The sequence below is a fragment of the Macrobrachium nipponense genome, chromosome 6 (assembly GCF_015104395.2).
Source record: "Macrobrachium nipponense isolate FS-2020 chromosome 6, ASM1510439v2, whole genome shotgun sequence".
Lineage (NCBI taxonomy): Eukaryota > Metazoa > Arthropoda > Malacostraca > Decapoda > Palaemonidae > Macrobrachium > Macrobrachium nipponense.
Window position 1 is genome coordinate 93,427,089 of NC_061108.1, and position 11,859 is coordinate 93,438,947.

The 11,859-nt window shown below is 35.9% G+C and overlaps 1 protein-coding gene across 1 annotated transcript in view; it reads left to right on the forward strand.

Annotated features, from left to right (window-relative positions):
* LOC135216583 (uncharacterized) overlaps positions 1-10,208 on the forward strand; it is a 10,230-nt gene extending 22 nt beyond the window's left edge. The window contains exons 1-2 of the mRNA XM_064251962.1: positions 1-112; positions 9,917-10,208. The exon at positions 1-112 is cut by the window's left edge and continues 22 nt beyond it. Coding sequence (XP_064108032.1) covers positions 1-112; positions 9,917-10,208 — 404 coding nt within the window. The remainder of the gene's footprint in view (positions 113-9,916) is intronic.
* Positions 10,209-11,859: the final 1,651 nt, after the last annotated feature.

Sequence of the window (11,859 nt, forward strand, 5' to 3'; positions counted from 1 at the left end):
CTCCATCTTGTTTCTCGGCCTCCTATACCTCCTCTTCTTCCTCCTCCTGCTCCTCCTCCTCATCCTCCTCCCCCCTTCCGCCCCCTCCACTTTCTTCTCCCCAACTGCCAAGGTAAACAGTGATACCCCACTGCGGTGTTCTTCTATACCAGCCCAAGGGAATAATATTTGTGGTACATGACCGAAGTCCTTGGTTGAGGATTTTATTCCATTTCTGATGTTCGGGAGGAGTTAAAGGAATTCTGAGAATAAAAGGAAAAAAAAAAGTGACGAAAAAAAAATCGAGAGCTCATGTGTATTCACGAGTTTTCCTCGGCGCCCTTTAGGGAATGTAGTATGTAGGAGCGCCGTGTGTCAATACAAAGGCGTGGTATGACCGACATTGCTTTACATGGGGAGATCTGTCTGACTTTATCTTTAGTGTCTATTGCTTTATGTGATATCTGGGAGGCTGGCTATTACTGCCTGTTACTTTATGTGATATCTGGGAGACTTGCTTTTAGTGTCAATTTGGATATCTGGGAGGCTGGCTATTACTGTCTATTATTTCATGTAATATCTAGGAGGCTGGCTATTACTGTCGATTTCTTTATGTGATATTTGGGAGGCTGGCTATTACTGTCTGTTGCTTTATGTGATATCTGGGAGGCTGGCTATTAGTGCCTATTTGGATATCTGGAAGGCTGGCTATTACTGTCTATTTCTTTATGTGATATCTGGGAGGCTGGCTATTACGGTCTATTCCTTTATGTGATATCTGGGAGGCTGGCTATTACTATCTATCTGTATATCTGGGAGGCTGGCTATTACTGTCTATTGCTTTATGTGATATCTGGGAGGCTGGTTATTGCTGTCTATTGCTTTATGTGATATCTGGGACGCTGGCTATTATTGTCTATTGCTTTATGTGATATCTGGGAGGCTAGCTATTACTGTCTATTTGGATATCTGGGAGGCTGACTATTACTATCTATTGCTTTATGTGATATCTGGGAGGCTGGCTATTACTGTCTATTGCTTTATGTGATATCTGGGAGGCTAGCTATTACTGTCTTCCTTTGATATCTGGGAGCTATTACTGCTTTATGGCTTTAGTGATATCTGGGAGGCTGGCGGTTTAGTCTTATTGTTTATGTGAGGGATATGGGAGGCTTTAGTTTACTCATTTGGATATTCTGGCGGAGGCTGGCTATACTGGCTATTCCTTAGTGATACTTGGGAGGCTGGCTATCACGTCTATTTGGTACTGGGAGGCTGGCTATTACTGGCTATTCCTTTATGTGATATCTGGGAGGCTGGCTATCACTGTCTATTTGGATATCTGGGAGGCTGGCTATTACTGTCTATTGCTTTATGTGATATCTGGGAGGCTAGCTATTACTGTCTATTTGGATATCTGGGAGGCTAGCTATTACTGTCTATTGCTTTATGTGATATCTGGGAGGCTGGCTATTACTGTCTATTGCTTTATGTGATATCTGGGAGGCTGGTTATTACTGTCTATTGCTTTATGTGATATCTGGGAGGCTGGCTATTACTGTCTATTGCTTTATGTGATATGTGGGAGGCTGGCTATTATTGTCTATTGCTTTATGTGATATCTGGGAGGCTGGCTATTACTGTCTATTGTTTTATGTAATATCTGGGAGGCTGGCTATTACTGTCTATTGCTTTATGCGATATCTGGGAGGCTGAATATTACTGTCTATTGCTTTATGTGATATCTGGGAGGCTGGCTATTACTGTCTATTTGGATATCTGGGAGGCTGACTATTACTGTCTATTGCTTTATGTGATATCCGGAAGCTGGCTATTACTGTCTATTGCTTTATGTGATATGTGGGAGGCTGGCTATTATTGTCTATTGCTTTATGTGATATCTGGGAGGCTGGCTATTACTGTCTATTGTTTTATGTGATATGTGGGAGGCTGGCTATTATTGTCTATTGCTTTATGTGATATCTGGGAGGCTGGCTATTACTGTCTATTGTTTTATGTGATATGTGGGAAGCTGGCTATTACTGTCTATTGATTTATGCGATATCTGGGAGGCTGGCTATTACTGTCTATTTGGATATCTGGGAGGCTGACTATTACTGTCTATTGCTTTATGTGATATCTGGAAGCTGGCTATTACTGTCTATTGCTTTATGTGATATCTGGGAAGCTGGCTATTACTGTCTATTGCTTTATGTGATATTTCGGAGGCTGGCTATTACTGTCTATTGCTTTATGTGATATCTGGGAGGCTGGTTATTACTGTCTATTGCTTTATGTGATATCTGGGAGGGCTAGTAGCACTAATCATTTGATATCTGTGATGCTAGCTAATCACTATTCTTTATGGATATCTGGGAGGCTGGCTATTACTGTCTATTGCTTTATGTGATATCTGGGAGGCTAGCTATCACTATCTATTTGGATATCTGGGAGGCTGGCTATTACTGTCTATTGCTTTATGCGATATCTGGGAGGCTAGCTATTATTGTCTATTTGGATATCTGGGAGGCTAGCTATTACTGTCTATTGCTTTATGTGATATCTGGGAGGCTGGTTATTACTGTCTATTGCTTTATGTGATATCTGGGAGGCTGGCTATTATTGTCTATTGTTTTATGTGATATCTGGGAGGCTGGCTACTACTGTCTATTGCTTAACGCGATATCTGTGAGGCTGAATATTACTGTCTATTGCTTTATGCGATATCTGGGAGGCTGGCTATTACTGTCTATTGTTTTATGTGATATCTGGGAGGCTGGCTACTACTGTCTATTGCTTAACGCGATATCTGTGAGGCTGAATATTACTGTCTATTGCTTTATGCGATATCTGGGAGGCTGGCTATTACTGTTTACTATTTTGTGACATCTGGGAGGCTGGCTATTACTGTCTATTATTTCATGTCATATCTGGGAGGTTGGTTATCGCTGCCTATTGTGCTATGTGATATCTGTGAGGTTGGCTATTACTGTCTGTTGCTCTATGTGATATCTGGGAGGCTGGCTATTACTGTCTATTGCTTTATGTGATATGTGGGAGGCTGGCTATTACTGTCAATTGCTTCATGCGATACCTGGGAGGCTGGCTACATACAGTCTCTCGATGCAGAAAAAATGAAGACGTATAATGCCATACCAGCTGGATGGTTGGCATACTTTTACCGACTCGCTATTTCTATATCTTTTTGGATGACAAAGGAACAGAGACGGTCAAGGCTATCAGACGGAAGCTTTTGAAAACAAGTAAGATGAATAATTCCTGAAATAGAGAAGAAGATAGAGAGTGTCATATGTCAATTAGGAGCCTTTAAATAGCCAATGCCAATTCATATTTTTCATTCACATCAAGAATCTGTTCAAAATAAAAGGGCCATTTGTAGGCCAAGTTATCACTACCATTATAACATACGTAGTTGTTAAGTCCCTGCTTTTATCTGTTTATTTATTCTTTGGTATATATTTTCATATATTCACTCAAACACTGATTCTATTTAAATTGCACTAGGTTCTCATAACTCTGTATTTTCCACTTCTATTTATTTAATTACTTGTACTCTTGATAAGCAGGTCTGATCCGTGAATTGTGATTGAATCGCTAAAGTCAACTGTCAACAGAAAAAGCTTGAATTTTACCTCACTTCACTCTACGTATTCCAGACGGTGGCATCTTGTCGGGAGGCCGCTGTATTCTAGACACGAATGGCACTGCAGATCTTTTTCCGAACGAATAATAATAATAATAATAATAATAATAATAATAATAATAATATAATAATAATAATAATAATATCTCGGAAGAAGACCTTCACACAAACCAACTTCTTTGAATAGAATGGCTGTCTGGATGCCGTTTAGTTTATATCTTAGTTACTCAGTCTCTTGAATGAGTTTCTTCGTTGCAGAAGTAAAATTATACAGCTTCACTCGCCTCACGAGGATAGTAGAAAGCTTTACCGAACGTCAAGGAATAAATAAACTTTTGACAGCTGCTGTATAATCTAACTGCTTCTACGGAGAAACTTACTCGAAAAATTGAGATACCACAGTACATACTAAACGACAGCCAGACGGTCATTCTATTCAATAATAATAATAATAATAATAATAATAATAATAATAATAATAATAATAATAATAATAATAATAATAATAATAACCAATTTCAAGCATTCTATTATTTCACACCCACATCACATAATGCAATGATAAGTAAATGTTACCGAATAGCCATTCTTGAAGATATAAGTTGTGATATTTTATTTGTTGTAATGATAACAAAAGACAGAGGAAAAAATGAGCAGATGATTCATATCAAAGTGAAGGTGATGATAAACCCAACCTCACCAATACCCACACCCTTCGTTTCACCCTCATAACTAAATTATCAAGCGTTCTGAGAAAGATTGTCGAGATAAGACCCTTCTACCTTTCACATTTTTGAGATTTTAAGTAAAATACTACTGTGTTGCCAGTTAACCTCACCTTTAACCCAGAAATATACGATATAGTAGAGCCAAAATACCACCTAAGTATCTTCCTATGAACCTTCATCACATTACAAGAGAGTTATGGTTTTAGCCTGTAAACTAACCTGTGACCTTAAACTTTAAATCCGGGTAAAATTCACCTGCGGAAAATTTTTACCAATCCCAAAAGTACTTCATGATTTTAGCATTTAAACTAACTTGTGCCTTTAAATATTAGATCAAGGTAAAAATCACCTGAGTAACATTGTTACCAACCCCAAAAGTACTTCATGATTTTAGCATTTAAACTAACTTGTGCCTTTAAACATTAGATCAAGGTAAAAATCACCTGTAAAAATCACCTGAGAAACAATGTTACCAACCCCAAAGAGTGCTTTCCTTCTAAGTTAAGAAAAATTGGGGGAATATGAAATGTTGACCTTTGAATTTACTCCAGATTAAGAAGAGAATTTTTCATTTTACATTCGCGGAAAATGTTTGCGGTATCAGATGATAAAATTTGTTTTCATGATTAGTATCGCGATTATTTTAATACGCTAGTTTTTTTCAAGTGACAATTACACCATCCATACATTTTTATATACTTTTATATATATATATATATATATATAGATATATATAGATGAATATATAGAATATATTTATAGAATATATATATAGATAAGAATATAGAGATATAGAGAAATATATATATATATATATTTTATTACTATTATATATATATATGTAGATAGATAGATATATATTATAGATATATAATATATATAATATTAGATTAATATCTATATAATATATATATTATAGATAAGATATATATAGATATATATCTAGAATAATATAAATATATATATATATATATATATAATATATATTATATCTATATATATATTATCTATATATATAGATATATATCTACTCTATATATCTATCTATCTATCTATATAGTATATTATATATATATATATATATATATATATCTATATATCATATATATATATATATAGATATTTATATATATATGATATATATATAGATATATATATGTATATATATATATATTATATATATATATATATATATATATATATATATATATATATTCAGCATCTATTCGCGTTGAATTTATGTAGAGATATTAAATAATAAATATACAACTGCAGTTCTGGAGGTCAAGCTTACATATACATATATACGTATGTATATATATATATATATATATATATATATATATATATATATATAAATTAATTAAGGAAATTATGTATTTGTGATTGCAGATTTATTTTTGATGGTGAATATTACCAACAAATATTTGGTATGGCCATGGGTAACCCTTTATCACCTCTCCTTTCAAACTTATATATGGAATTTTTTGAGAGACAACACCTCCCGAATATCACACTTATCCCCTTAAAATGGTACCGATATGTCGATGATATCTTAGTAGTCTTACCTGGTGGTATCGATGTAAATGATTTACTGTCTAAATTGAATAATTTAGTGCCATCCATAAAATTCACTGTTGAAATTGAAAATAACAATGTCATCCCTTTCCTAGATGCATTGATACATAGAGAATCTTTCCAATGCAAATTCAGTATTTATAGAAAACCCACAAATAATTTAACATATGTACATTTTTATTCTGGCCACCATCTTAATATTAAAATTTCAATTTTTTCTTCTATGTTCCTACGCGCTTTGCGTATCACGAGTCCACAATATCTGGACCAAGAAATAGAATACATAAAAAAGATAGGAAACGATCTCTGCTACCCACCTCATTTAATTGATTTATGTTATCAAAAAGCTCACAAAAAGTTTTATAGTGTTGCTATTAATGAAAAAGAAATGCCTAAAAATGTACTTAGCTTACCTTATTTTCGTGGATTTGAAACCATAAAATCAATATTTAAATCGTTTAATGTTAATGTAGGGTTCTCTTAATTAGCATTAAAGATATGCATTAAAGATATGCTAATTAAGAATAGTCCCGTAACAAATAACAACATCATTTACAAAATTCCTTGTAAGGATTGCCCATCGTTTTACATTGGTCAGTCAAGTAAAAATTTATGTGTACGTATTAAGCAGCATATGTATTCTGTTAGAACAGCCCAGACTTCAAATGCACTGTTTATCCATCTGAGTGAAGAATCTCATTGTATTAATTGGGGTGATACCTCGATAATTGCTAGATCTAATGATTATGTTTCAAGAAATTTACTGGAATCAGCAATTATACAAATCACTAAAAAAAAAAAACCTAAATCTTATTCTGGGAATATACCATTTGGACCCATATATTTGTAAGATGTTTATGAATGACCTTAAAATAAATGAACAACTAATAAATTAGTCCCACATGTATATAGTTATTATTTCTCTCTCTCTCTCTCTCTCTCTCTCTCTCTCTCTCTCTCTGGTTCGATATTTTCTCTCCCTCTTTCTCTTGCTCGATATATATATATATTTATATTTTCTTTCGTCTTTTCATTAATAATAATTTTTTGGGGGGGAAATTTGTGTAAAAATTCATGAGATTAAATTGTATATGCTCCCGTGTTTTTTCAAAATGTTCTGTTTTCTGGGAGAATCACTTCTTTACTGCGTTTATCCTTCAAGGTGTGGCTAACCTCAGGCGGCTCCTCCTTTCTGTAGAGTGAAAATCGCACTTATTGCTTGCTAATCTTGTAGTGTCAGTTTGTATATTAAGCTTTCTTTTGACTATGTTGTTCTCTGTAAAATCAGTTTGCCTCAGTAAAGGGTCCGAACAGGACCGAAAGTACTTGGCTATCTCGCTTTTTCATTTTTTCCTTCGTGGCAAAAAACCTTTATTTATACATAGCATCACGTTTTATATACTTCGTGATCAAGTTATTCATATATTATATATATATATATATATATATATATATATATATATATCATATATATATATATGTGTGTGTATATATAATATGTAGTACGTATATAAGTGTGTATATGTATGTATGTATCTGTTGTATTTGAATGGGTGTGAGAAAGGATGAATGAGTCTGTTATGTGAGCTCAAATGCATAGCTATGACCTTCAAGGATTATACAAGACAACTGTACACATGAATATAGAATGATAGAATGTGTATGAAGATTCACATTATATTTATGTACTGAATAAATTTGCAATGAGTGTAAACTGCACCGTCCATATCAACAATCAAAGCAAACCCTTTCTAAACGAAATGGAAATCTCTGAGTACCTCCTTGAGAATTTGTTTGGGAAATGACTCCTCTCTCTCTCTCTTTCTCTCTCTTGTTCCCTCGTAAAATCTGAAGAACAGCGAAATAACTCGTAAACAAACAAAGAACCAATTAAAAGAAATAACTTGCAAAAGGGGAATAATCATCTCTTGCCTTCATCATAATAATGATGATTGATGAGTGCCATAACTCATCACAGATAACATCACAATACGTTCCAATTACGATAAGTAATTTCAATTACATATCAGACATTACGGAACCCATTACCTAACAAATGGAGGGCCCCTTAATGAACGACGCGAGACAAAGTGATTTGCAACTGAAGAGAAAATAATCATAATGATCAGGGAAAAAACGAAATAACTCGATGGCAATAAATATTAATTAGTGGTCAATTGATGTAAATCCCTCTGCATCCCACCTAATCTCTCCAATGAAGAGCAAGAAGTTGATGCTGCTTCTCTTGATGATGCTCTGTGCATGAGAGGGTGTGTGTATTGTGCGTGTGTGCATGTGCGTGTGCCTGTGCGTGCAAAGCCTTGACCCCTTTTTATTTACTTTTTACGATCCATTTCGTCTTCAGCTATTTTGCTTTTATTTCATTTCTTTCGTCTCTTGTCGCCTCCTTCCATTGAGTTTAATTATCTTTATTACGATTTCATGAGCTTCTTCACCTTCCTCTTTGTCTATACCTTTCCTTGTTTATTCTCGTTACCCCACTTTCTTCTTTTAATTGCATTCCTCGTCTACCTCCCTTCTCAAATTTATGGAATATTCCCTGGAACTCCTCCTATCTTTATTTCCCTCTGTCTCTCTTCCTTTATGAATTCTTTCTCTCTCTCTCTCTCTCTGGTCTCATTCTTCCTAATGTCCTTTTACCAACTCCTTTCATTATTCCAACCCCGCAAGAAGACTGACTTTACGATATAGTTTTACAGAGCTAATTTCTGATGACCAGAAGGTCGATATATCATGTGTTCTTAACACCCTCATTTTCTCTCTCTCTCTCTCTCTCTCTCTCTCTCTCTCTCTCTCTCTCTCATTATACCTTTCGATTGTCTCTCCTTTTGTGACTGTTGTACGTGTTTTTCTCCCCGTTTCCGTTCTCGCTACGTATAATTTTAACAATTCATCTTTAATACTCAAGTTGTTATTCGTTCTTTCTTTAACATATATGAAGAAAGAGAATGCATGATCACCATAAATCTTTGTCTCAGTTTTACGCACACACACACACACACACACACACACACACACACACATATATATATATATATATATATATATATATAGTGTGTGTGTGTGTGTGTGTGTGTGTGTGTGTGTGTATACTATATGAATGTACACACGTGTAAATTTCTCTCTCTCTCTCTCTTCTTCCTATATATATATATATATATATATATATATATATATTTATATATATATATATATATATAGTATATATATATATATACATGATATATATGTGTGTGTGTGTGTGTGTGTGTGTAGTGCCTCGTTAATCTAAACTTACTGTTGCATAAGTCGTCTATACTCCGTTCACTTAACCATGTAGTCTAACTTTGTTTTATTATCCCTGATCAGATCCCTTCCACATATTTTTTCATGTTTTTATTTCTTTTATTTTATCCATTATTAATACGAATTAAACCTTTAAAAGGTTTAATTCGTATTAATCTTCGTAAGCATTTCTTTGGGAACGTCTTTCTCACTTTCTTTACGAGTCAGAGAATTCATAGATTTGAAATATAGATTTTGTAACTTGGAAAATTGTCGCCCCTTTTACGCCTTTCCCATTTTCCTGCCTCATTCCTCACTTTACCTCATAAATCTCCTCTACGCCTCTTCCACCTCGAATCCATTGGCTCACTCGTTCTTATCCATCTTTTATCCAAAGGCTAACACCTATAACCTGACTCTCGCCTGTCTCATAAGTATACTGTCTCCAATACCTTTTTTTTTTTTTTTTTTTACTCTTTCCCCGTTCCCCTCCTCTTGCTTCTCCCTCCTTCTTAATACGCCCCCTTCCCTGCGATTCTTCCTTCATTTCTTCTCTTACCTCCTCCTCCCCCTTCCTCCTCTGTCCTTTTCCTTTATCCTATGCATAGTTCCCCACCCCTTTCTTCTCTTACGCTCTGTTCCTCCTATCTAACATCCCTGTTACTTTCTCCCTCCTTCCTAGCACTCCTTCTCACCGCTCCCTTCCTACTTTCTCTTCCCACCGTGCCCCTTCCCCTCTTGCTACTTTCTCCCTCCTTCCTAGCACTCTCCCTCACCGCTCCCCTCCGACTTTCTCTTCCCATCGTGCCCCTTCTCTTCCCATCTTCCGCCCCTCCCCTCCTGCTACTTTCTCCCTCCCTCCTAGCACTCCCCCTCACGGCTCTCCTCCTACTTTCTCCTCCCATCGTGGCCCTTCCCAAAGTCAAAACAGCAAAGAGCAATCACACCCGAATCACCGGGAGATGAGAAGTTAATGCCTTCCGGAGCCCATGGGGATCTGGCGAGGGCCGTCCCAAAGCTGCCCGAAGCCCCTTTACATCGTCAGGGGCTCCTACCTGCTTTACGTCCAGCCTACTTCCCGCGCCCTGAAATTAATAACAGGGACCAGGTCTATCCATTTTCTCACAGGGGTCGCTGCTGCTGCTGCTGCTGCTGCTGCTGCTGCTACTACTACTGCAAACATCCTCCTGTGTCATCGTCTTCATCATCATCATCATGTGCCAGGTCTCTAGGAGACTCCTCAGGGAGTGATTTTTATTTGGGAAGTCGTACATCCTCTCCTCTCCTCTCCTCTCCCCCCAGCACTTTTTTTTTTTTTTTTTTTTTTTTTTTAGCTGTTGGTTTACTCTTTTATTCCTTCTGCGGTACGGGGTTACCGGGGTCATGTCCCTCGGAAGCTTACAATACTTTCTTTGTTTCTTTCTTTATTTCTGTTATTGTATACTTTTACTTCGTCTGCGATGCGCGATGACTGGTGTCAATCCATTACTTGCCTATTCTTTCTTTTGTTCTATCCTTCTTCTATAATTCTGTTACTTCCGCAGTTGATTCGCGTAACTTTCAACGCTTTTCGGCAAGCACCGAAGATTTCCTGTTGCACTGATAAGAAATCTCGGATCAATGGCTTTTAAAATCTTGACCCATCTTTTGTTCCATAATCTTACCAACTACGTTTCACCAATATACGTATATCTATTAACAGTTAAGAAACCCATATAGGAAACTTAAAAGAATATATGAAAAATTACAAGCACTATCTTATTGTAATAGTCACAATGGATATCTCTGTTTACTTACACACAATAAGAGAATTATTGTCTGTCAGTGAAAGCAGTGCTATGGAGAAAGGGACAAAACTCCGGAATAGGTAAAAAAGGAAAAAAAGAAAAAAAATTGCATTTAATGTTATCCCTTGTTCCCTCGCTTTCAGCGTTCAATTTTCTTGTTTTACTTCTATTTGTGGGCAGATAATCTAGACCAGCTGTCTTCTATCAAACTAGTAAAGTTAGTCTGCAGCCACGGTAAATGAGCGACATTTGCATTTCAGCGCTATTTCGTTCTTTCTCGTTACTTATGTGATGGAATTAACTATATTAAGTATTTGAAAAATAAAGTCCATTTTTCTATACTAAGTCATTGGTTGAAGTTTTGTTACCCATCAAACGATTGGATTGGTACTTTCAACAATGATTTTTTCAGTTTGGGAATGAAAATGAACCTTTTCCTTTTTTAAAGGTTCCTACTATGAGATTCAGTGCCTCTGTAACACGGTTTTTTGGACTTTGCTCCTTATCAAAGCATCGGATGTAGCTGAAAGTTGACATATGTATATTTTACAACCACACACAAATTTTGGCAGCATTATCAATGACCTAAACCTGATAGTTTTAATTTTTATAGAGTAAAAATTATCCAGCCGATGCCATTGCCAATGATTACGAGCCAAGAGTCGAAAAACATTCATTACATAAGCAAGGTAAACAACATTTGACGAAATGTTGCCCCGCCCATCCACCAGACAGAAACTTATTCACCTTATTCCATCGGCTCTGAAACCCATAGCAGTCAGTAATGGCTAACAGGATTTGGAATTTTCCCCGTGGTTGCAAAACTGCATTTGTCTTA